This window comes from Vicugna pacos, chromosome 28, assembly GCF_048564905.1.
Source record: "Vicugna pacos chromosome 28, VicPac4, whole genome shotgun sequence".
NCBI lineage: Eukaryota > Metazoa > Chordata > Mammalia > Artiodactyla > Camelidae > Vicugna > Vicugna pacos.
In genome coordinates, this window is record NC_133014.1 from 7,699,848 (window position 1) to 7,726,106 (window position 26,259).

At 54.4% G+C, this 26,259-nt stretch overlaps 1 protein-coding gene across 8 annotated transcripts in view; it reads right to left on the reverse strand.

Annotated features, from left to right (window-relative positions):
• INPP4A (inositol polyphosphate-4-phosphatase type I A) overlaps positions 1-26,259 on the reverse strand; it is a 114,959-nt gene that overhangs the window by 5,063 nt on the left and 83,637 nt on the right. For 2 of the 8 annotated variants that reach the window (XM_072951357.1, XM_072951358.1), the window contains exons 14-25: positions 25,290-25,473; positions 23,771-23,989; positions 22,520-22,775; positions 18,909-18,941; positions 14,605-14,777; positions 13,652-13,775; positions 12,648-12,774; positions 12,257-12,397; positions 11,077-11,174; positions 8,832-8,944; positions 6,112-6,266; positions 224-2,413 (exon numbers count right to left, since the gene is read on the reverse strand). In XM_072951357.1, the coding sequence (XP_072807458.1) occupies positions 2,233-2,413; positions 6,112-6,266; positions 8,832-8,944; positions 11,077-11,174; positions 12,257-12,397; positions 12,648-12,774; positions 13,652-13,775; positions 14,605-14,777; positions 18,909-18,941; positions 22,520-22,775; positions 23,771-23,989; positions 25,290-25,473 (1,804 nt within the window). In that variant the 3' untranslated portion in view covers positions 224-2,232. Of the gene's footprint in view, positions 1-223; positions 2,414-3,981; positions 5,275-6,111; positions 6,267-8,831; positions 8,945-11,076; positions 11,175-12,256; positions 12,398-12,647; positions 12,775-13,651; positions 13,776-14,604; positions 14,778-18,908; positions 18,942-22,519; positions 22,776-23,770; positions 23,990-25,289; positions 25,474-26,259 lie in introns of those variants that run through there. The other 6 variants (XM_072951360.1, XM_072951361.1, XM_072951363.1 and 3 more) reach the window with 6 other exon arrangements.

The window sequence follows — 26,259 nt, forward strand, 5'->3', positions numbered from 1 at the left end:
CTTTTCTCAGATATTCTAAAGAACCACCACCACCCACAGCCTCGGCTGATCTCAGTGTCCTTTCTCAATCGAGCCTCGTGACTGCAGAGTTAGAATGTACTGCCTTTTGACTGGCCCCTGAAAAGGGACACCCAGACCCTTACCCTCTCTTCTTCCATCCATTTCTCTCTCATCTTAGCAGCCAGACCTACAAGGGGCAGGAAGGCCTGGCTGGCACCATGACAGGCCGTGGTGTCCACAAGGCCCCCCCAGGGGGCTTGTCTAGCTGGCCATGGCCCCCCTTTACTGGGAGGGGGATCCTGGGCAGAGGAAGGGATGCTGTGTGTGGCCATCCGCACACAGTCTCTGCCGGCCTGGAGGTAGGCACAGTGCGTGTCAGCCCACGGGCAGCAGGAGTGCGTTACCCAGAGCAGGGCTGGGGCGGTGGGATGTGAACCGTGGACCCTACCTGCCCACTCTCCAATAAAGCAACAAGATGGTTGCAGAGAGTTGACGTGCGCACCTCAATGTGAAGGAGGACACCTCTCGAAGATCACAGGCCTGACAGAACCTTGCCTGTGACCAGTGTCACTTTGCTACAACTTAACACCATCCATCATTTGGCAGTTGGTGAGAGACTCCCTCCCGAAGGATGTCAGAAGCTGTGCCACAGAGCAGCCACTTCATTTATTCTAGAAAAGACAGGGTGACCACACTGCACTTGTAAGGAGAGTGGCCTCACCTGCAGGTGCGACACCTGCAGGGCCCAGGAGGTCTGGGATGCAGGGTTGTGAGGAGGATGGCCTCCCGTCTTAGAACAGGAGGTCTGCGTCTGGCGTCTGGCATCCCCTGCTAACCGCTTCTACAATCCCAGAACCCGGACTCAGATCCGAGGCCAAAGCAGAGAAACCCCAGAACAGGTTCTGGAAGTCTGGGGAAGGGAATGGAAAGGCCAGACTTCGTGCTGGACTGAGTCTGTGTGTCTGCCTGGGTGTGAAGTTTCTGAAAAAGCCAGCTTCTCTAAATTCACTCCAGTGTTTCTAAACTGGTGAAAAGAAACACATTTCCATAAATGCAGTGTATGGGGCGCCAGCGGGAGGCAAAGACAGAAGCACAACGTAATTCGAGCTAGAAAACAGGCCACCGCCCATTGCTCATAGAAGATCTGGGGGCTTCCCCTCAGTCTGTGCAGCGACCTTCTTAGATGTGTCATCTCCCTTCTGCACGCGACTGTTAAGATCACAGTCGTCCTGTTTTATGGACAGTGCCATGTTAAAATTAAGAGTGATAATGGCAGAAACCACAGCAACCACTTCACTCTCGGCTCCGCCTGGCACAACCACTCAAAAGGTAGGCCTCATGTTTTGGTAATTTTTTTTTCGTTATTAACCATATTTGATTTGTGAGAGAGAAAAGCTATCTGGACTTGAATCTGGAATTAAAGATGCAGGTTTTTAAAATGAAAAATGCTATTTCAAGAAAAATAAATGTATATAATGTTAACAGCCTTCTGTTACTATACGCATTAATTCCTGGATCAGTTTAATGATCCTTGAAGATATAAAAGAGTAATTCTAAAGTCACATGCGATATGTTATTTCTATGTGCCTAACTTGGTACAATGAGCCACTGTAGTCACAGCTTTGTGTCATCCCAACTCGGAAGTAGTAACATAAGCAAGGAAGTGTTATGATTCTGCAAACTGTTTGCTACTGTAATTTCAGGGACTACGCTTTGAAATGAAAGCAGAAAGTACACGTCCTAGTCAACAGGTGTATCCAGATGAGCTGGTTAGAAAGCATCTGTCCTACTCATTTCTCTTCAAAAGGAAAGGAAAGGGTAGCAGTACATTTAAATAGTGTCAAATATACAAATTCTTTTCAGACAGAATTCCTTTCTCTAGGAAACAGGGCACATGAGATATACAGGTAATAAATAGTTTTACATCAGAAAGAAAGAGATTTGGTACAGGTAATTCCAGGCCAGCTAAACATAGCAGTAACAGGGCTCTGTACTGTAAGAACATGTCACAAGCGCTGAAAACTCTACAGAATTTAAATGAACACACCCTCTTGAAGTGATTTGGCAGGTATTTACATTTCAGAACAACAAAATGTCAAACTGTGTAAGGCATGGAATATTTCTTGGCAGACCATGCTTGGACACATTCCTTCTGTCCAGAGTTAGGTACACGGTGGCTGGACGTGTTCTGGCACTTTTGTTTTTCTTGTGACTTATTTTTCATAATGATATTCATTTACAACGCAATTTGGCCACGAGGTATGCTATACTCAGGCAGAGCCACACAATCAGTAAATTGGGGCTCAGAGCGAGTAAAGGGATGGAACAGAGGAGGCTGGGGTCTAGTCTTAAGTCTCGGATGGGCACCAGGCCGCTCAAGTTCTTCTGGGTGACTACCTCCCGTGTTCCAATGCTGTGAAAAGGAAGAAGGTTGGGAGAAAGGAAAAGAAAAAGGGGAAAAATAAAGAAAAAAAAAAAAGACACGTGCAATGGATTTTATCAAAAGTATGGGAAAAAAGTAGGAGAACCAAAAGATAATAAAAAAAAAATGGAATGAGGCCACAACAGAAAGAAAAGATGATATGCAGAAAAGGGTGTGAACAGAATACCAAAACAAAACGAGCACAGTTACAAGAAAAAAGGAGAGAAAGAGAAGTGAAAATAAGAAAAAATACTGTAGTCTACTGAAAACAAACACATGTAGGCTGACTAAATGGTTTTCCATGTTCACTGTCTGGGCTGGCCCAGCGCCCCGCATGCCGCCCCGCCATGCTCACATGCGGCCAGACGCGGACTCCGGAAAGCAGGCTGGACATGAAGAACCATTGGGGGTTTGACCTTCTCACAGATGCCTGAGCCGGGCGCGCTGCAGCTTACTTCGCCAGAGCTGCCTCCCAAGTAAGGGCTCAATGATGCCCGTTTAGCTCTAGGACTGCCCCGAGGCGGAGCCTCCCGCAGACCCACCTGGGCTTCAGGCTGAGCAGTGCCGGCTGGGAGCTGCAGGTCAGTCACTGTTTGCATGATGGGATCGACCAAGAATGGAGTCCAACCCAACTCACTGGAAATCTGGGGTCCCGCCTTTGATGCCATGAAGAAATGTCCCGAGGTGAGGTTCCCCGAGGACCCTGGATGCCCTGGAAGGACCCTGCGGGATGTGCCGTCCTGACTGGGGACCCTTCTCCTGCTGTGAGTGCTGGCTGTCACGTCCCCCGCCGGGGCAGTGCTGGGGGTCGCTGTGGCTGCCTGGGAACTGGAACTGGGGACAGAGGGCGCCCACCAGCAGTGAGCTACAATCGAGTCAGATGGCGAGAGCCAAGCGTACACATCTCTTCCCAACTCCGCGTGCCACGGTGTCGCCCTGACTCGGGCTCAGTGGGAGCAGTTACAGCCTGGAAATGACCATAAAAACTGGCAAGCACAGCAGATCAGGTGGTTTTTTGCTTTTTTTGTTTGTTTGGGGGTTTTGCTTGCTTCTTTGGAGAGAGAGCTGGTTGTCAGACACCTGCTAGCCCATCACTGGCCACTGCTCACCCTGAGCCCCCAGGACAAAGCCAGCCGAGTGTCAGCTCTGCCCCTCCCCCAGCCCTCCTCCCCACCCTCCCTCCCCCGGCCACCCCACCCACTGCCTGCACGCTCCACTCTTCCACCTCGTGAGATGCAAGCCAGAAAGCAAGAGAACCAAAGCGCATCCCTCCACGCAGGGGCACAGCCGAATCCGTGCTGCCCCTCGGGGCTCCGGCTACTGACCCGGCCACCCCGGGCTGGCAGCCTGAGAACAAATATGTCTTCCCCACATGGGAAAATCCAGAAAACACTGAGGTCAGGCATAACAGTGTCACATTAAGACAAGTGCACGAGGCCAGAGCCTGAGAGGCTGTGAGCTCAGGGGGACAAGGCAGCGGCAGGCACCGGGGGGCCCTGGGGCAGCAGAGGCGACATGGCACTGAACTCCGTTTTCATTTTGAATAACTTCTTCAATGATTACTAAAGTAATATGTATTTATAGCAGAGATTTCAAAAAGTCCAGGACAACATAAACAAGAAACTTTAAAGAGACACCCGTAACTGGAGGCAGGTGGGGGATTTAGGGAGGCAGAGAGAGGCCTGTTTCCATGGCAGGAAGGTCCTTCCCAGCACAGGACCTTCCTTGGGTCCTTACCCGTCATGAAGGAAAACAACGCGACTTTCCAGACTCAGAAGCACTCAGAATGGTGACAGGAACAACTACCCAGAGGGCAGGTGAGCAGGCCCTTGGGACACTGGGTGGGAGTGTGACTAGCATCCTGTCAATCTGTAAAAGCCTTACGACGGTGGACACCTTTTAACCTAAGGAATCAGCGGGGCAAACATGGGTAAGAGAACACACAAGGGTACCCACAGCGCCCTTGTCTAAAGTGCTGGAACACCAGAGACAGCTGAAATATTCAGGGACAGCAAACGGGGCAAATCACGGTGTGCTGGACATAAGGCCTAGTTACTAACCTGAAAAAATGCTCACGAGACAGTTAAGTGAGACGGGCAGGCCGAAACAGTGGGCGGAATTACACACATAAATGCGTTTGTTCGTATGTGTACTTTGTTTTGTGTATTATTCAGGAACTGGTTAACAACGTGTGGGTTCACCTTGCTCACACCACACGTATGCGCGGACCTACGACAGAGCAGGCATCAACACGCGAGCGCTGTTCCCTGTAGCAGCGGGAGCATGGCGGGGGTGTGGGTCGGTGTGAGAATCACTGGAGTGGGGGCTTAGCTGTACTTTCTAATTTTCCTACAAGGAATATCCATCACTCACGTGGTACCAGCTGTAAAAGTGCTTTCTTTGTGTGTTGTAAGCTGTCACAGACGAACCGTGCACAGCACTCGGCGGGCTGCAGGCCAGCGGGCAGGGCCGCCCACATGTCTGTCTCTCTAAGGAGACCTCTGTGCTCAGATGCAGTTAGAAGGAGCAGCTGTTCTCATCAGATTTGTTCCAGGAGCCAAGACTAGATAGAGGCCTTGACAGAAGTGTACTAACTGGACGGCTGTCTCAGGGCCTGGTCTCCTGAACGGACCTGGTCCTAACATTTGCTCCCACACCCTCAGCTGTGCCCTCCGTTTGTCTCGCTTCCTCGCTGGCGGAGGTCCACATCTCACCAGAGTGGTCCTTCCCCCCACCTGGCAGCTAACGGGGTGTAGGCCCTGCCTCCCCCGGGCACCGGGGCCGCTGAGCCGCCTCTGCCTCCCTGATGCTCTCGTTAGCAGGTGGCCCTGTGGTCGCAAGGTCTGGATGAACTGGGAAAGACAGAACAGGACAGAACGGTTCCATTTTTACAAAATGCTACTGTCAAGAGGCAGGGGCTCAGGCATCGCTTTGGTACATGATTGTGAGAAGGTCAAACAGCAGAAACATACAGAAAGGATAAGAGAATTGAACGCTTTAAAGAATTTGGTGAGAGGACAAATGATAGAGAACATTCAGTAGAAATGACTTGGAAACGAGACTTGAACAGCATTGGTGGCTACATTGAAGGAGACGGGAAAGCAGTTTCTTATCCTTTCTTTTGGTATGCGAGGTGAGGTGCTCCCCAGCACTGCTGGAAACAAGGCATCGCTCAACAGCGGACAGAGTTTAGTCCCCGGTTTCACTCTGCAAACACGCCTGCTGCCTCGGAATCAGAACATCATTAGGGTGAGGTGGCCACGGCGCTGGGACGGGACAGGGCTGCTGCCGTGGCCAGAAAACACTCCCTGGACACTGTGCTCATGAGAGCACACCCTGAGGGCCAATGGGGAGGAGCGGAGCGGAGAACACCAGCGCGGCCCACAGACGCAGTGTCTTCCCTCCAGACAGGAAAGAGGTCTACGTGTGATGTCCTCAGCTCGGGCCCTGAATCACCCCAGGAGGGAGGCGGCGGGGGCTGGGGATGCCGTGTGCCGGAGGACGGTCACATGGCTGCATCCGAGCTCCCCGCGCACGCTCCTGCCACCTCGGCTGGCCCCAGGCGCCTGGTCCTGCTCAGAGACACCACTGGGCCTGTTTCCCCCGACTCCAGAGAACACCGCCTCCATGTGACAGTGCCACTGGTTTGACTCTGTGGACATGTGGCGGCGGCGGCAGCAGGGACTCACCTGCGCATGCACTCCAGCGCCTGCGTGAAGACCTGTGGGGCCATGCCGTGCTCGTGCTGCAGGATCAGGCACTGCTCCAGTGTCACCGACATGGCCGTGCGGTCCTTGGCGCTCTTGCAGCTGGTGAACCGGACCCCGTTAAGGCGGCGGCAGATCTGCCAACAGGAAGACAGGCTGTGCTTAGAGAGGAGACCCCATGGATGGAAACAGGGCAGGGGCTCCGGACATCCCACAGGCTGGGGGCAAGCACTCAACTCCCAGGCCTGGCGTTCCCTCTGCGCCTGCACCCTAGTTCCACTCCTGCCAGAGCCGGTCACCAACACAGGTCGCTGCCCCAGGACCCCCCCCCCCAACTCAGGGAGGTCAGAGCAGCTCCCAGGATGCCCAGCTCCCAGCGAGTCTCTAGGAGCTTCTGGAAGGCACAGCACAGAACCCCGGTCTCAACTCTACTGTCTGCATGAGTGGGAACAGCTCAGTGGACCGACTCCCCTCCTGACCACTAGGCCACCCTCTGGCTCCACCTGGGGCCCTGGCACAGGATTAGGTGCCAGTGCACCTCCCGTCCCAAGGGACGAGCTCGTGTGAAGCAGCCACCTTAGGGCACTCCTTTCCCAATGGGAAGGACATCTGGGAGCATTTCCCCTGCACCACTAGGTACAATCCTAGGTACACAGCCCCCAAATCCATAAAGCCCCAAACAAAAGACCTTTTTTTTTTTGTAAGTTTGAAGCGTTTGGCGGCATGACCCCATCTGAGTGGATGTCAGGCTATTTATAATTTTTATTTATCCCATTTGTATAAATATTCATGCTTTTCAGTGAAAGAATATTCATGCATTTGCTACCAGAGGGCTGCCCCAGAACCCCTGGGGCTGTGATATCGTCTGCGTGTGCTGCATCACACACAGTGATACCCCACAACCGCGTCACACACCTGCGGCCAGCTGTGCACTGTATCGCCTTTCTCAAACACGGAAACCTATGAATTCCAAAACACATGGCCGCAGAGCTTCAGATGCAGGCCTGCGGCCCCGTACCAGATCCCACGCTGTGAGACCGCTGGGATCTAACGAAGAGTCAGGCAAGCATGACACTGGGCTCTGTGACCCGCTGTTCACAGAAAAACCCCCGAGGCCTGCCGGCTGCCCTGCAGACAGCACCAGGCCAGCTTCTCCGGCCAGCGGGTCTCAGCTGGGACCATGTGGCCACTGCCAGGGATGCCACTCGGCAGAGGGCACAGTGTGGTCCTAAGCACCGTGTCTAGAGAGGGACAAAACAGAAAAGGCCTCAACAAGTTCAGCCAAGACCATCAGGAAGAGGATGGGCTGCTTCTGAGAACAGACAAAAAAATTTTAATAAGAAAATAAAAAAGATTGTAAGTAGCCAGAGCAAAGTGGAGAGTGAATTAATCCAGATTGTAAAACCCTAACTGATGAAGTGGATGCACTCACTCAGTTCCACCAGCCGGAGAGCTCGTGACCCAGACACGTGGAATGAGCCGGAAGGGCAAACAGGGTCAAAGAAAGTTACATCCATAGACAGTGTACCTGGGGCCATGTGAGGTTCTGGAAGGAGGCAGGGCCAGAGGAGTGTCCTGGCCAAGAGAGCTGTCCGCAGCACCAGGCTCCAGTCTTGGGGGAGCCCTAGCCGCTCTGGGGCTCTGGCTGGTCCCCTGATGTGTGAAACGAGGGGTCAGACCTAGCAATATTCCAACTGTTCAGCCAGGGAACCCTTGTTCATACACAGAAGTGAAAATAAATAAGGTCCAAGAAGGGAGGGCAGCTCTCCGCGGGTTGGGGATGGGAGGGATGGGTGGGATGGGTGGCTGAGTGGCTGGGCACTGCTGCCCCCACGCCCACCTGCCCCCTAGGGGAGCCCCAGGTGGACAATATGAGGACCAACGCGTCCACAGGTCTCTGAGACCTGTCCACCTCTGAATCTCTGCTTCTGTACTTCTGCTGGGGACAAAAAATAAGGGGCTGGATGAACTGCTTGTTTGACCTGGTTACAGGGGATGGCAGATCACCCCCACAGCTGACGGCTTTTCTATCCTATAGTGAGACAGAACCACAGCTCCCAAACGAGGCACGCCCAGGGCTCTGCATGCACTCTCTGTAAGGCCACCTGCGAGTTTATTCCGAGAGACATGGAGAGAGATACATGAGTGCCCACCCTGTGCCACTGTGTGGAGGGACTGGCTGGGTCACCACGGGTGACCCAGGGTGAGTGGGTGAGCGGGCGACTAGTTTTGAACCTGCCCCACTACGGGCTCAGAGCAGGGACTTGGAACCCCAGAAGTAAATTCATGAGAAACTATCTGAAGTGTAAGTACTTTATTTCAGGGGAAATGAGGAGATCTGAACCGTAGAAGAAACACTGTTTAAAGAGAAGGTAAAGGTCCCCGCAGTCTCCCTTTGAACCTGACAAAAGGTGCAGTGAGTTTCAGCTGGTTATCGACTGTGTGGGCTTCTGAAGGTGACACCTGTCCTCAGCCCGGTTATCAGATGCCCCAGGGGGTGGATCCTGTGTCCAGCTTACGAGAATTCAGGCAGCCTCAAAGGAAGGAACTCACGGGCAACTTCCAGTACCTTCCAGAGTCTGGCAACATGTTCAGTGACTCCCTGGTTCCCGTGTGGAGAAACGCGCCCTCTCCACCCCGGCTGAGGCTCTGCTGTGTCATCATCACCATGATTAACACTGTGTCCTCACTACGGCCAGTACCTCAGCAGCTTGCCAGAGAATGTCCACGTTCTTGTTCTTCCTGGCGTGCACGTTCTGCCCCAGGAAGCGCAGCAGCTCCGGCAGGCACGTCTGGCTCCGCGATCGAGGTAGGCCTGGGAGAGAGGAGGGGTCGTGGGGCCAGGGCCGCGCCCAGGGACTCGGCCCAGGTCAGCCGCTGCAGCCTGGAAACAGCCAGGTGACGAGGCCCAGCCAAGTGGACGTTCAGGGTGATGAAAGCAAGAAGGGAGAGCTGTGCTCGGGGCCCGGCCTGGTCCCAGCAGGGCGAGCCCTCCGCTGCTCCCACCAGCACTGCAGTGCCACCTGCAGACGGCAACCACCTGGCCTCCTTTCAGCTCAGGAGCTGGAAAGGGAACTGAGACCTCTGAGGATGGGAGGGAGCTGAGAGGGATAAGGGAGAGCCATAAGGTCTTCAAAACCTCCGTCAGGGATGGAGGATGCTTAGGGCTGAGGTCTTAACACTGAGCGGGCTCAGCCATTCTTGGGGGATGAGGGGTGGGCAGCTTCCTCCACCATGACAGTGTCCAGGCCCTTCAGGACCCTTTGAGCTAGATCAGTCTGATCACCTCACCTCAGAAACCTAAGGGTTTCAAACACCAGGATCATCAGAGAAAAAGCCTCGAGGTCACGTCTAGGGAAAACAGCCAGGGTGCCTGAATCCACAAATCAAAACCCACGACACGGTGTTCTGGGATCTCACTGCACATCCATTTCCACCACACAGCCTTCCCCGGTGCACACAGGGTCCCCCGCTAACCACCTCACCCTCCCAGAGCATGCCCAGCACCACGCTGGTCAGAGGACGGAGGCAGAAGCAGAGAAACGGGAAGGAGGCCCCTGCACGTGTGGGATGCAGTCTGTGATGGGGCCGTGGGAGCCCCGAGGCAGTGAGCTGGTCAGGAGATGCACGGCCTTCCCTCCTGAGATCAACTGTAGCTTCCCCTGCCTCTTTGCCGCCCTATCAGCAAACACCTGGCATTGATGCGCTAAGCAGACTCGGGGACAGTCACCATTCACTAGGTGGGCTCCGTCTGCTCAGCCTCAGGGACCAGAAGTTCTGGGCCGAGGGCCCTGGGGGTGGCGGCTCCCTCAGCAACCCAGCAGTGCTGCTGGCCGCCCTGGACAGGCCATGCCTGCGCTGCTTTTGCTCCTACAGGCCCCGCCTGCGCTGCTTTTGCTCCTACAGGCCCCGCCTTTCCTGGCCTTTCACCCCCAGCTGCTCCTGCCTGGGCCTGACCCGGGCTCCTGAAAACCCGCCCTCCGTGTCCCCATTGGTCAAAGGGGTGTGAAAGCAGGCCATCTCCCAAGGCTGCTGTGGGATCAGTTAGATACTCATGTAAACCGTGTAGAGGGCCTGGCATGTGCAGGGACTTGACAAGTCTGTCCCTCTTCCCTGCAATCACTGCTGACTCACATATCTGGGATCCCAAGAGCCCAGTGCTGGTGACCTTCAGCTGAGTCCTCAGAACTTCTTCAATGTCATCACTTCCGCATCAGAGGCCTGAGACCGCCACGGACGCCTCCCCATGTCTTCCCTCCACGGGGACCCCTTTGGAGGACCCCCAGGGGCTGGAGCAGTGCCAGCACAGAGAGGCAGAGTGCATGCCTGACAGGGGCCGGTGCTCAGGGAGTCTGGGAGAGAATCCCGCATGCAGACACAGCACAGTGAGCCCTGGGTTCCTGCCTGAGATGGGCAGCACGGGGCTGTGTGTCAGTGAGGGGTGCCGCTGTCCCTCTGACTGCCTCCAGGGACACGGGGACGGCCCACCTGCCCCCACCCAGCAGTGGGTGCCCGCCCAGCATCTTACTCTACGAGCCACAGAAGGGGCTGTGGGGATCTCACACCTCATGGTGGGGGGGAGGCAAGCCGATCCCCAATCCCTGGTCAAGTCGGGGTCCTGCCTCTGTAACCCCACCTGTCCCACCAGCAAGAGCACAAGGTGGCCACTGAATGCAGGCGTGAGCACCACAGACTAAGACGGTGTGCAAGGAAGCCCGCCACACAGGGAGAGGAGGGCCAGGCAGGAAGGGCCACGGCCTGAGGGAAGCTTCTCTGAGTGGAGGCCCAGCGAGGGACCTGAGCAGGTGCCCAGGTGGCAGTGGGGATGGGAAGCAAGGGAGATCAGTGCCCAGGACGCAGTGGCACCCGGAGGGTCACCAAGCAAACCTCAAAGACCCCCAGGGGCAAAAGACAAGTGAAACTCACCATGAGTGAAGAAATACTTACAATCTTCTGGCAAGACTTCCTTAAACTGCTCGAAGTAGGAATTTAACCGCACCAAACTCTCCACGTTGATAACTTCTTGTAAAGACGTATCGCCAAACCTTCGGAGGTCGCAAGGGGACACCATTAACTGGCTAATGTTTTTTACCTCTAGCAACAATGCGCCTGTGTGAGAGCTAGCGAGGCTGATTTTCTCCATCATTCACTGCGCACGTCTAAACTCTAACCACGTTCCTCCTCCCAAGCATAAGGTCGTCTCTCCTGGGTTGGTGACAAGTCTAAATATATCTCATCAGCAGGAACCCTGCATGATCTGTTACAGATGCGCCAGGAGACAGCCAGACCCCACGTCCTCCCATCCCCGAGTGCTCAGGAGCAGGGCTGGCAGTGAGGCTATGGCTGGGCAGTAAGGACAGTCCTGTTCTCAAATCTGAAGTCACTGGGCTGCTGAATGACCAGCTGTCCCCGCTGGGCCTTGCATGAGGCACCAGCTCTCCTCTTGCCATGCAGGTTCGCCCTTGCACACCTTACGGGCAGCCAGGACGTGCCGAGGGGTAAGGGGGCTGAGGAGGAGAGCCGCCCACGAGAAGGCACATGTGGTCACTGAAACACGCAGCTCTGGGGCCCCAGGCCTGGATGCCCGTCCCTTCTACCACCTCTCCACCCAGTGACCACCATGCACATTAGCTTCTTCACTGTCCCAGGTCACTCTTTCTGGGGCAGGACTCCCTCCTGTGGGCCCACGCCTGAGGCCCCCAATAGCTTCCTAGGCATCTGCTCCCTCAGGGTCTCCCTGGGATACAGGTAAGCTGAGGGAGAGCATCCCAGGAGCAGATAAGCAAGCAAAGACCCTGCTCCCCTCAGCCCCCGCCCCACGGCCACATCCTCCTCCACCTGGCCCTGTGCTCCCTGCCATCTGGCCTCGCCTCAACCCTCTGCGGTACATTCCCAGAAATGCCCTTTCCTGTAGCCGCTCTCGCAGGGTCAGGAACAGCAGCTGCCAGACACAAGGACACCTCCCTGCTAGGTTCGTCTCTGTGTCCCGGCACCAGGGCCAGGGCCTGGTCCATGGCTGCACTTAGAGTATGTCAGTCAAAGGGAGGAAGGAGGACACGTGGCTCTGGGAGCCTAGAGAGGACGGCGCACACTTGCTGGGGCATGTCCCCCGCGGAGGGCGGCGCACCTCTCGGCCAGCGTCTGCTGCTCGTTGATGCCCACGTTGAAGAGCACGGGCTGCACCCGCAGCAGCATCCCGCTCTGGATCTCCCGGGGCAGTGCGTCGAACAGGGGGCCCGGCAGGGGGATTCGCACGTTAAAGCCGTCACTGCCAACAGAGAGAGAGGGAGAGGGGATGCGGAGATGAGAGAGGGAAGCCCAGCTCGCCTGGACACAGGAACACGTGGTTCCCTGCTATTGGGCAGGACCCTTGAAGGGCTGTGAGATTAACGGAGAGGCTGTGAGTAGCATTTCTAACTTAATGAAACAGAATAAAGCAAAAATTAAGCATGCCTCGCACATAACAAATGTAAACTAAAACACTGTGCTAGTTCTGAGAATCAGAAAAATATTTCTACCGATTTCCTGTGATGACGGGCAGCATGTCAGTCGATGCGTTAGACGTGGCCTGTGTGACTTTGAAGGTCACGTTCCTCAGGTCCATGATCCCAAGGCTCATGTCCTCCAGCATGGCCAGCTCCTCCCCTGGAGGCAAGAGAGGCAAGGCGGTGGTCAGGGAGGGGACCCACGCAACCCTGGACCCAGCAAGGCTACAGAGGCGACGAGGTCAAGGCAGCTGTGACGAGACTGTTGGAGGCACCGCCCCAGCTTCTCCTGCAGCCACGTTAGAAAGCGCAGCTGGTGGAGACCAGCCTTGTCCTTCCTGGCTCTTTTCTGGTGAAGGAAGGAGGCGAGGGTTGGGTGGGGTGGGATGGGGTGGGATGGGAGGGCTGACAGGCAGGGAATCTCAGGAGGCAAAGCTGGCTCTTTGGATATTGTGATCTTTTGATAATCTTTAGGTCTTTTGCTATTTCTTCAATGTCTTATAACTCCAACGATTAACAGATACTTTAAAAAAAGTTATCCACTTTTACCTCCTAAGAAGAAATAAACAGAAAACGAAGGTAAGGAGAAGAGAGCCTTTTAGAGGGTAATTTGGAAATATCAGTGGATTTTTGAAATACTCTACTTTCTGATCCAGGAACTTTCCTTCTAGTAATTTAGTGGGTGCAGAAATGGGCCACAGGCACACAAAAGTGTACATGCAGAGATGTTTTAATAGGAACAATTCAAAAATGGCCCAAATGTCCTATAGGAAGTTATTGCTTTAGTAACAATCATCCATTCTCAACTAGAAAGATCTTCAAGATGTGTAACAAACAACAACAAAACCAAGAGGTGTGTGTGTGCGCACGCGCGTGTGTGTGCACGTGGGACCACACAGGGCTTCCATCTGGCTCTCTGTGGCACACTTTGGGGGTGTCTGCCAACCTCTGAGTCGGCGGGCACTACACGTGGCATCAGAGACGGCGTGGGCAGGAGGACGGGCACACACGGCCCCCGCGGACCTGCCCAGCCTCACCGTAGGTGCTGAGCAGGCTCTCGAACTGGGCGAGCAGCCCGATGGTGTAGAGCTGCCGCAGGAAGCCGTCGTCGTGCAGGCAGTTCCTCAGCTTGATGATGAAGCCACAGATGAGCGCGGTCAGCTGCGGGAACAGACACATCTCAGCCCATGCCCCGCTGCACTCACTGCCCTGGGGCCTGGGGTGCGGGGGACCGCCCACGTGGGGCCGGGAGGCAGAGGCCATGGGCACGAGGGACCACGGGGCCAGAGGGCTCCCGAAGGTCAGTCTGGTTTGGGCTCAGCTTCTGACACGACCTTGGAGTTCCTCCTGGGCCAGAACCTTCTGGAAGCCCAGGATTAATTCCCCACAGTGAAAGGAAGGGCCTCTGTGCCCAGAGATCCAGACGGGCTCCGGCTGGAAACCGAGGCGCTCACAGTGAGGAGCAGGAGGGGAGAACACGTCCCTCCCGAGTCTCCTGGGCAGGAGGCTCCCCGGGCACGACATGGCCTCGCGGGTCCGGGAGGGAACGCGGGGAACCAGCGCCGCCTCTGCCAGCGTTCAGCCAGCTACCCGGGCTGCCTCGGCACGCTGGTGGTGCCCGGTTAAGCTCTTCCCTTCTCTGCAGGGAAGTCAACCACCAGCGCAGAGCTGCACACGAGCAGATCGAACATCTGCTGTTTTATAAACAAGAAAACAGATAAACTCCTTTGTAGGGAAGAAGGAAAGGTGGCGCAGGGGCCTGCGCTGCCCCAGGCTCCTCGGGCCGCCTCCTGGGGGAGTGAGTGTGGAGTCCGCCCTCCTGAACCCACGCGACGGAGGGGTCTCCGCCCTCCCCGCCGCCCCGAGGCCTCGTGCCACACACGGCAGAGCCACAGGAGGAGGGAAAAGCCCATTGCCACGGGTCTGCTCAATGTGCGGGAGAGGGAAGAACCTCTAGGACCGTTTTGGGGGGCAGGGGCCCTGGGCTTACGGTCTGGCAGAAGACCACGTCGCGGCGGTACTGCAGGCTCAGGAAGGTGGCGATGGTGGGAGCGCTGTCCTGCATGAGCAGGAAGACCATGGCCTTCTTGGCCTTGTCGCTCATCATGGCCACGCAGTCCGTGAGGGTGGTCAGCAGCGGGTACAGGGCCTCGCTCCACTCACCTGGCACAAGGTACAGTCAGCTCAGAAGGCAGGTTTCCCAAGGTCCCGGCCCCGCACCCCAGCCCCCGCCACCCCATCTGCAGCTTCTGCCTACTCGCAGCCCCCCTGCCCAGAACTGGGGCCAAGTTCTGCCCAGAAGCAACCTGCTCTCTGACCTTCTAGCCTGAAGCTTTTCCAACCAAACCACCATCAGCCCTTCCCGGGGACCGCAACGCACACCCAGCCCCCAAACCGCTGGGGGCTCTCCACGTCAACACTCACGACTACTCCTTTTCAGGAAAATGACAAAAAGGCTCCTGGGAGGCATGAATGAGCAAGAAAATATTCTAGTAGTCTGCAGACACATGTCCCCCTCCATGGCACCACCGTTCCTCCACTGGGAGACCAGTCATCCTGCTCCTCTTGACCCAAGTACTAAGGCAGAGAGCCCTGTGCACGTACGCCAAAGACAACGCACCCTCGCCGAACCTTCGCGCAGCTGTGCTCAGGCCCCCCCTCCCCCCGTGTCTGGGGAAGGACCCTCCCCCACGGCTGCCGCTGTCTTCAGCCCTCAGTGTCCCTTCCTCCTGCCTGCACTTTCTTCCCCACCCCCAGCTTCCTCCTCCCTGGTGTCCTCTATTTCTAGCTTAGTTTTTTTTTCCTTTTCTTTTTTTGGGGTGGGGAGGGTTGGTGGGAGGAATATAAGGAAACTTTGACCCTGTACCAAAACAACTTTTTAAAGATAGAACCTCAGGGGAGCAAAGCAGAGTGAAAGGTATTTTTGGTTTGGGCTCTTTTTTTCCTTCTTATTTAGAGGACATTTAAAAGAAAAAAGACACGCCCCCATCAGTTATATTTTTAACATGCATTGGATCACCACCACCAGGTGAGCCCACCCCAAACAGAATGCAGCCCGGTCAGCGCGCCCTCAGAGGATGGGGCGTGAGTCACAGAATGCCCACGACCGTCACCACACATGGGACAGGCCCCTGCACTGGGAGGATGGTCAGCTCCAGCTCAGAGAAACAGAATCATAAAAAGAGAGAAGGTCACTGTGGCTCTGCCCTCTCCAACTGTGTGCTTCCCACTCTGTTGAGAAACATATTTAGAGAAACGCCTAAAACCTGCAAAGGACTTCCCTACACTCAATGTTTGGTTAAACGCAGATTTTTAAGTCTACAGAGGGAGTCAAAATTTGGAAAAGATCTCAGTGTATACGCAGGCAAAATTGTACATGGACAAGGATTTATATCTGTAATGGAAAAAAGCAGGCTTAAATTTAGAAAGTCTACAGCAGAAAGGTCTTAGCAAACAAATCATGGTGACAAAGGACACTGGACTGACGAATGGAAACTCGAGGCCCCGGCTTGCCGAGCAGTGGTGGGCTGCCGGCAGGCCCCCGACCCCTCGGCCCCGGGGCCCTTCTCAGTAAAATGAAACTGCTGTTCTAGGTAACATCCATGTCTCCTTCTGCATCTAAAGTTCTCAGAGACCACATCCTTGTTTCTTTGAAGAACTCTATTGAATGCACATTGGTTATACTCAGCAACTATCAAAAAAGGCCGGTGGCAGTTAAGTAGTTTGGGGAAAGGGAGGCAGTCATTAAGACTGTTCTTCACCAATAAGTAAATGAATTAATATGCAAATTATGATCTTAACCTGAAAATGACTGGAATATACCAGTGGTCTCATCTGACTAAGCAAGCCCTCTGCACACAACAGTTTTTGACTTTGCCTACTTCTGTTTAAACAAAATCAATTAAGAATGACTCAGTTTTGCTAAATTAGGGGGGGGGAAATACTGAAAAAAACTATACAATTGGAAGAATGTTAAAAAGCGCTTGGCGTATGTCCTGGAGAAGAGAGAGCCCTGGAGGGGAGGTGACTCCACCGTCCGCCCGGAGAAGGGCTCAGACACGTCTGGACGACCCCACAGAGCTCAGGAAGGGCATCAAACACCAGCCATGCAATACCTGTCAGTGCTTCACTTTGTAACTGTTTTCTCATTCAACCCACAGACATAGGGCTATTAATTATAGCCCATTATTAATATGGGTAAGGAGACAGTCTCAGAAAGCTTCAGTGTGTTCCCAGACACACAAAGAGATCTGCCATTTGTACACGTCTGATTCTGCAGCAGGTACTGGCTGGGGATAATACGTTTTGGGTCAGTGTGAAGAGAAACTAAAATTTTAAACTTGCAAACAGAATTAATTTCAGGAACAGTAACGAGATTTCTACCGGAAGCTAGTTAAGTACTGGCATCTGGGATGTTCTGGCTGGTGAAGGGCTCTACTCTGCCTCCTTCATCGAGAAGGTCTCGCTGTGAAGGAAAGTACCAGCTGATTCCTCTTGAGAGACCAGCTCCTCACCGAGCGGCCCACCTGACGCACTGCCTGGCAGCCAGGCCAGGACATACTACTTTAAAGCACTTTGCTTTTTTTATTTCTTTTCCCTCATTAACAGAGGAGAGAAGGAAGGAAGCAGGGAGACTGAGAGAAAGAAAGCATGTGTGTTCTAACTCAGACAAAACAGAGCTCTGTGGGAAAAGCTAAAGGAACTCCCAGCAGCAGACCATTTTAGTCCATGTGACATCAGCTGTGGACAAGCCACCAGAGCTTCTGGAAGTGACAGAGCTGACAGAAGAAAGGAGAGCGGTACCAGCCAGGCACTATCTGCCCCAGGGCTGCCTGGGAGCCCGCTAGGCTTCAGCTCTACAAACTGCTGAGGAGAGTCCCCGAGCTTCCAGAGGCAGGTTCGTGATGCCACCCCCACCTTCCCCGGTCTCAGGGGCTGGGGATGGTCCCGGACTTCACCGCCTCAGGGCTCGGGAGACAGCCCAGTGTGCAGGCACCGACCCGCCATGGAACTCAGCTGGAGGGGGACTGGGGTCCAGGGACAGATGTGGAGGAGAAGGCACGGGCCAGGAGAGGAGGGACCAAGGGAAACATCCGTGCAGCTCCAGGGCCTCGGGGACCCTGAAGGTCCAGGGGACCGGAGCTGGCGATCCGCTCATGACCAAACTGACTTTTTCGGAGAGAGAAACTGAAAGGGCTAAAAGAAAACTGGGGGGACTAGAAGGTACCCAGTCAGATTGGCCCACTGGTGAGCTAACTCCAAATGGGGTTCTGCGGGTGCTGCCGAGAGTCAGCGCAGGGAGCAGAGCGGACCGTCTCCCAGCTGATGGGAAGAGACCCGTAAACCCCAGTCACCGGGGGCTGTGCGCTAGACAGAAAGCAGGTGTCCTGCTGGCTCATGTTCATGCCCGTCAGAAATACGGACTCCGCAGGGTGATTAGGTAGCTGCTTTTGGAGTATAAGGATAAGAAAGAAAAATTGTATTGGGGGGGTCTCATGCACTCTCAGGGAAGACCACAAGCCACATCCAGGAAATTCAATATGAACAACTAGAGCAGGGTCAGCACACTTCTTCTGTCAAGGGCTAGACAGTCAATGTTTTAGACTCCGAAGGCCATGGGGTCTCTGTGGTCACTCCCCGACCCCGGCATTGCTGCACAGCAGCAGCCACTGACCATCCGTGAACACTCGGCATGACTTGTCTCTGGGAGAACGGCATTTACAAGCACAGGCAGGGGGTGGGATTCAGCTTAGAACTGGTTTGCCGACCCCTGAACTAGAGCCATCAACACTGACTCCCACTTCTACTGCTAACTCCAACCGACGCCCGCAGCAATGCCGGACAGGACTTCTCAGGCTGCAGCCAGACCCAGAAGACAGAATGCCGCGTGACAATGTCACCATATCTGAACGGCCACGTGTTATCTGACCATCCCCTCCGGGTGCCACTAGTGGTTCAGGTGAGATCACAGGAAGCACCATTTACAGACATGGACCCCTCTGAATAGGTCGCCCACCTCAGGAAGCCCAATGCGCTCATGGATGTTAACCACCTGAAAAGGTTCTAGGGCAGAAGAGTAGGAAGTTGTAGGTGGAGCCTGCTTCCGGCCACCACCCCCAGCCCAACTGGCCCATCACCAAACCTAAGAAAAGTTGCCACATGCCTCACAATGAAGAAAGCTCCTAAAATATTTCCCAATTCTGGGAGTACACAGTCATCTTTCACAATTTAGCCACAAACACTACCTGAATGTTAAAAAGACATCTGCAGAAGCCTTGAACGGAAACCACGTACCTGGGCTGGACTCTTCAGGAGGGGGGCTGCGATCTGCACAGAAATGGAGGGCGACATGGATGATTAGGGAGCAGCACACGGTTCAAACACGACAACTCGACGCTCAGAGCAGCTGCATCTGCAGCCTGCAGGAAGGTGGCTAAACTGGACGGAGAAGAGGCCAGGCCTGCCTGCCACTTCCCAACGAGCCACACCAAGGTGGTCGGGCTGCCCGATCCACCGGCGTCAGCATTCATGTTGCCAATACTTCAACATAAAATGCTCTTCAGGACGAGCAAGCTGACGGGTAACAATGTGAGAAGGTGTACTGTACGTGGTGGGGCCTGTGTTGGCTCACAACGTCTGGAAGCAAACGCGTAGTGAGAGAGACTGACCAGGAAATGGAGCGGCCCGTTCTGAGCCCACCGCCCTGACTGACTGTGGAACCTGGGTTAAGGGTCTACCACTGGGATCCAAAAGGTTAGGATCTGGTCATGAGACCCATACACCTAATGCATCTGTGCCCATCTTTCAAACGTAAACCAAGTGCAAAACCTTTATGATTGAGAGAAGTGGAGAGTTAGAACCTCCCTCCAGGCCCCTCAAAGAATGCCACGTTTAATCCAGTTTCACCTACACTGAGACATATTGGGAGGTACTCATTTCAAGTTCACCTTTCCCTTAAAAACTAAAGTTCCTGGGTAACTGGGTGTGCCACCTGAAAGCAGCAAGTTTGAAAAGGGATCGTTTAGAGGAAAAGTTTATTTTATTTTATGTCTGAACTTTTTTCAGCTCAAAGAAGGTCTCAGGATACTGACACAGGTATTTTCATATCCCCAAGAATAGCCAGAACCAGCTGGGAGGAGATTGAATGGACAACCTGATAGCTGGAAGGCTGGGGGCAATGGATCCTTCTCTCTAATCATCTTTGGCAGTGACTTCTTAAACTGGCCACGGGGACAGAAATAGAGCAAAATCAGAGGGTCAAAACCCTCAGCTTCTTCATAGAAGCTCAAATATCCTGAGACCATCTACTTAATCAAGAGGGAAACAAAGCACCGTGAGGTGGTGTGGCACGGAGCAGTGACCCTTCAGAATCTGTCTGGCTGTCAGAACTACCCCAGGCCTTGGGAAGACACAGATTTCTGCCTCCCTGTGACCCTTCCTCCAAGATCCCGAGTCTGTATGAGGAGAAGGATCTAGAAAGCCTGTTTTCATGCTCCGTGGTGGTCCCAAGCAGCTGGGCTAGGACCTTGGCTGAGGAGGTGTCGGGGTTAAACCCGTGGGGTAACTTCCATCTTTCAGTCAATGGGGAGAGGTGGGGTCTCTTGCAGTGGTCTTAGGTCACAGAGTCCCTTGAGATTTGATGACCCACTATGACTTCTCCATACACATGCAAATTTTAGCATGTAATCTCAGGGGCACACGAACGTGGGGTGCAATGCATAGACCTCAAGTTAAGAAAAACCTGGTCCAGGGTTTCAGTAACTCTTTGGGATGAGGAGAGAAAGGGAGTGTGTATGTAGAAGGTGATGAAGTCACCAAATCCTGGCAGGTGTGGGGTGGGAGGTGCAGAAAGGTCACTGGTGGGGAAACCAGGAGGAGAGGGAGGCTCCCGGAGCCTCTGTGGTACCCTCTGGCAGGGGCTGGTCAGTGTGTGGCGCAGAGCCCTGGCCCTGGGTTATCACTGCCCGCCAGGCGAGGCTGAGGCTGGGCAACTCCTTGATCAAAGATGAAAACCAAGGACTCAGGACAGGGTAGAGAATCGGAATGAAAAGTGATAAAATGCCCTTCAAAAGGCACAGAGTTAAAAAAAAAAAAAAAGAAGAAAAAAGGGAAAAAAGGAATGGAGTTGTTCACAGGTAATAAACACTGATGTGAACAGCCTGCTCACAAGGCCGAAACCCCTGCTGCGGGAACCTGGACGGGCAGAAGGGGCCGGGGCAGGGCCCGGCTCTGGCCCTAGAGGACGAGGGTAAGTGAAATGAATGGCTCACAGTCTGGCTCTTTCTGATCCTCCGGATCATGCCCAGGTCTGAACAGCTTCCTGGCTGTGCTTGGATTTTTAAATGAAGGATCATCTGCAGTTAATTTAGAGGCACGTGGTTTCACACACTTCTTTGAGTGCTGGTCAGCAGGGTCAGACTCTCTCAGACACGCTTCCTATTCCCATGAGCACAACAGAGCCGATCTGTACAGCACCCAGTTCCAAGTCCAGCCCTAAACGTCCTAAACAAATGCTCATTTAAATAACTTTACAACTGCATTCAAATTTGTCTATATATTTGGAGAATACAGGATGTACCTAGAAAAAGATGACATTGAAGTTATGAATACAACAGTATGCCTGATTAAATCAACTAGCTCCTGCATTAAAAAAAAAGCCCAATAAGTTACTTTTTGAATCTGCAGAAAACTGTTTAAATTACAAGCAAGACAATATTAAAGAGAAATGAGCAATGAAAGTTCAGAAATTTTTTAAAGAGACACGATTTGCACTAAACAATGAAAACACGGACAAAGACGAGACAGCTCCATGAACCAATCACAAATCTGGGGAACTAAAAGCCGAATCTCTGGCAGATGGAGAGTGGAGGACAGAACACTGTGAAAACAGAGGCTCAAGTGAGAGAGCGCCCAGGGGACAGACTGCAGGCAGATTGAAGAGGGGAGGAGTGTCTGACAAACAAAGAAGGATTTACCAAGAGGCTGTGATCAAGGAGCCTGACTCTGCCTTGAGAGAAAGTTGCCCAGTTCAGAAAGTCCTGCTGCAGGAGGCCCAACCCTGGCCCATCTGGGCCTGACTTCCTACAGCTTAATATTCCCAAAGGGGAGCAAAGAGGCGGCAGCAGCCGGGTCTGCAGCCAGATCTCAGCTGCACGGGCCACGATCCCGCCAGCTCTTCCAGGGAAAGGCCAGAGCAGCAGGGACCACACAACCCACCTGTTTAGAAAGGACATGTCCCCCAGCTCTAAGGCGCCAGCAGGGCAGTGTCTGCTTACGCTGGGTCTCTGCAGACAGCCAGCTGGTTCTGAAGCATGCTGCTTCACACCAACGTCCTGTCATCTATTGAGAGCCCCACCCTGGAGCTGATGCCGAAGAGAGGAACCACCTGACCCAGTCTCGGGAGTGGGACCCACCATCGGACTGGGTTACCAACAAGGCCCAAGGAAACACGCCTCTGCTGGATAAAAGTGCACCCTGCAAGGACAACCGGCCTTTACACAAGTCTGCTGGCCTGCTCTCAGCTCTCACCTGGCTCTGTCCCTGCACAATTCACCTTTTTGATTCCTGATGCGATAAGCCATCTCATCAGATGGCATCTACAGCCTCCTCCAGGTTCTCAGGTTGGTTTACAAACCAGAAAAGCCCAGCCCGACCCTCCCGCACGCGGCAGTGTGACACCCAGGAGGGCCCTGAGGCCCTGCCTTCGCCAGACCCGCAGATGCATACATGGGCTCCACGGCCACGAAGACGTAAGGAGCCTCCGCCCTCCTCGCCCACTGCCAACCCCGCTCTGCTGACAGCGCTCCCTGCAGTCTGTGTGGGGAGGGGGTCATGGAGTCAGACACACAAATGGACAGACGGACACAGCGTGAGTGGAGGCGGCGGGACGTGTGATGCATACGCACGTGTGGTCGGGGGAGGGCGGCATGCAGCGGGGGGCGTGGTGGAGGGGCATGGCGAGGAGGGGGTGTCGCAGAAGGGGTCCTCCGGCCGGATCCAGTAGGCGTGGCTGGCCCGGTTACCTTTCTTGCTGGTGCAGCTGCTGGCACAGGGGAAGACGTCGTCGCAGCCCCCGCCCTGCAGGCGCTCTCGCTGCAGCAGCTTGTCCACCCGCTGGATGATACACTCCAGGCTCTTGTCCACGTTCAGCCACACTTTCTCCTTCCAAATCAAAGGCGCCCCCATGGGTCAGCTCTCCCAGTGGGAGAAACGGAACATGAACTCCACCCCCACAACAGAAACCCCACCCCACCACACACTGACCCCCACCAAAGCCACTGTGCTCATTAAAACACCACGAGGTCTAGACATATCAAGATAATTCAGGATTCCCCACTAGAGTTGTATCTGCTTTTCCAAAGACAAGTCAATGTCCTGTGGTCGTCAATTTTAAAGTGAGGGAGACGTCTGCTAGTAGCTGTCGTGGAGGCCAGATAGGACTTCCCAGGGCCCAGAAAAGTCACAGGGCCCAGGGAGCCGCCTCGTTCTCTTCTCCCTCCACTGAAAACCTATTTCAGCCATCACTGAGGACTGAGGTCTTGTGGATGGAGGAGAATGGAAACAGCTGAGCACTCAGGAAGGGGTAGGGGGGCCTGTGGAGACCCACCCAGAGCTCAGGATGCCCAGGCAGAGCCAGAGGAGCCTGGTGCTGCTGGCTGCTAACTCAGGGCCTCCCAGAACAATGCCTTTGAAGAGCAGTTCCAACAGATGACGAAAGCCAGTTTGTGATGTGTCACTCTCTCAGGAGACACAGACATACCCTGGTCTCAGGGCCAACTCGGGAAGCAGGGATGTGGTACAGGGTCGGGGCCGCATCTCCCAAATCCACACCCAGCTGCCACTTCTCCAGAGGCACACACTGCCCTGGAAGGGCCAGCGGCCCGCAGAGACCAAGGAGGCAGGGGCCAAGCAGGCCCCACGCCTGCAAGCATGGCATTGGCCCTCCACAGCCGGGCCTGACTGGCCCCACCCACAGCAGCCCTACTCCCCGGATGGACGTGAGGCGTGAACATTCCATCTTCTTCCCAAGTGCCGCCCAGTGGTGAGACCTGGGGCTTGTCTGCAAAGGGGCTAACCCCGCCCCAGGCACCTCGGAGGGGAGGAGGCCTCACACATGCCAGCCCAGCTCAGCAGCAGGGCGCGGGTGGCAGACTCACCCACTCCTCCTCGTGCCAGTCCGCCTGCAGGGAGGACCGGCTGTTCCTGCCCGTCCACCTGGCCGCGAGGGTGTCCTGGTCATTCCTCAGCATCACCTGCTCCTCCTCGGCTGAGCTGGGCGAGGCCTTGGAGGCGATGTAGTCGGGCCGAGCGGCGTTCAGCCCATGGATGGAAGTGGCCAGCAGCTTGCAGTCGCACACGGTGACCAGCTGCCTGGTCTGGGGGACACACACACACACACAGAACAGCCACTGAGCACCCAGGTGGGGGCCACGGGGCCGGCCTCTCCCACCACCAAGGCCTCCCCCTGCTTCCTCCACAGGCAAACCACCCAAGAGCTGCAGCCCTCAGGATGACCCACTTCAAAGGCTGCCACCTGACATGCCGGCTGAATCTTAGCAAGAACTTCCCTCAGAAGACAGAACACAAGGAAGGGAGGAGAAACCTCTGCGACTCTTCCAGCCCCACTGGAGCCCAGTATTGCTAGACAAGGGGCCTGCAGGAAGCCCAGCACTCAGCCTTCGCTGGCTCTCTGGGCTGTCCCTCGAATCCAGGGGGAAGGCCTCACTTCTGTTTGGTCACTGAAGTCTTACATTCTGCATCTAACACCTGAAGCCCTCGGCTCTGGGCAGCAGGAGGGACGGGGGCTCTGGCACAGCCCTTCTGGTTCTGGGGACTTCTGCACATGACAAGGGTTCTCTGCTCATAATTTTACTTCTGACAACAACATGCTTCTTCATGAGTGGATCTAATCCCCAGCTCTCAATCTTTTTACTGCGTAAACACATGTGAAGGCTGCAAGACATTCTGATCAGGAACAGCAGTTCAGCCCAAGCAAGCAGGTGTGAGTGGCAAAGTGTGCTCAAAATCTCTGTGCGCATGTGTGCTTCCGTGTGCACTTGTGCCTGTGTGTGTAGGTTGGTGGGGGGATGTAGAGAGAGACACTTGAGTCATATGAAACAGCATCATCCATCAGAAGGATGTGCTGTACCCACTCCCCAAGTATGCAATAATATTCATATATTTCTAATCAGGATCAAGAGATAGTTAGAAGCTGGTTTACAGATTATATATAAGCCAATAAAATGATACTTTTCTTATCTCATGTCTGTATAATAATTCAGTTTCTTTTTTCAAACTTCAAGGACAACAGAAATGTGGCCCAAAATGTGCTGAGTGGGCAGTTACCAGGGAAGCTGTGGAGCTGTCCCAGCTTCAACAATGGCCCCCATGCACTTGCTAGAAAGCCAAGCACAGAAGCCAGAGCTGAGGGCCCTGAGCCCGGGCTCTGTTGCTGGCCTGCCCCAATCCAGCTCTTCGACCAGGGGCAAATCACCAACTGCCCCCAACCCCGACCTGAGCCTTTGTGAGAACGGTATCTGAAGCCAGACCTCCAAGTTCACCCCAAGGTCACCATTGGTGTTGACAGCTCTGTACACACATGAGGTGCTGGGGGTCTTCAAAAACCCAAGCGAGCACCCCGTACACACACACATGCAGCAGGGCAGCCCCTCCTACCTTGTCTGCCAGGATGGCGAGTGTTCTCTCAAGGCCGGTGGCAGACCTGTCCTTGGCCGCCCTCGAGAGCCGCTCCGCGTAGTAACTCACTTGGGTCTTCAGGGTGTTGATCTGGGCGATGATCTCCTTGGCTCGGACAATGTCCTGTGGTATGTAGATTATGGACTGGCAGTTGGACGACGTACTGAAAAGGATAAGAACAGATTCTAAGGGGCTCTCCTGAATCAATCACGAAACAGCATCTCCTGTCACCCAGGGATGTCTTCCCAGCCTAGTCTAGCCGTTGACGGGCAAGAGTCAATCGCAGGAGATCCATTCTGTTTCTATGGCAGAGGCCTGAAATGTTAAAACACAGTTAAGTCTCTATCTATATTTGCACGTGTCTGTATTTTTACTGTGCTTACACTGTGTACAGATACTAAACCCAGTAACTGCCCGAATACTCATAATCTTTCGGCTAAGAACCTCTTCTGTCGACTACGCAGTACCTAAGAGGAGACACGGGGTTGGCTAGCGCCGGAAGGAGTCGGTTTATCACAGTGAAGGGAGACTGCAGTGGGGACTGGACTTTGCCAAAAGAAACCTGCTTTTTCATCGGGCCAATCGGGACTTCAAACTTTTTGCACGTCCACCCCAGCAAGTCCCCAGAAAATTGGGCTTCTGTCCCCTCTCCCATGCTCCAGGACTCCCCCACTTAAAAAATAATGTTCCATCAGAGAAGGAGGAGGTGGAGAACAGGCCAAGCCAGATGCCAGGCCTGGGCACCTCAAGGGCTTTGAAAACCTGTCCTTCCTCCTTCCTCCACACCTGCCCCTGAGCAGCGTGTGTATCTTGGGATCTAATGTCAAAGCTACAGCCCACCCACTGCCTGGCACAAACACCAGCCTCCAGAGAACCAACTCCATGTCCCCAGCTGCATGGCACCTGGCCAGCCTCTTTGGCCCTTCCACACAGAGATGATAAACTGCAT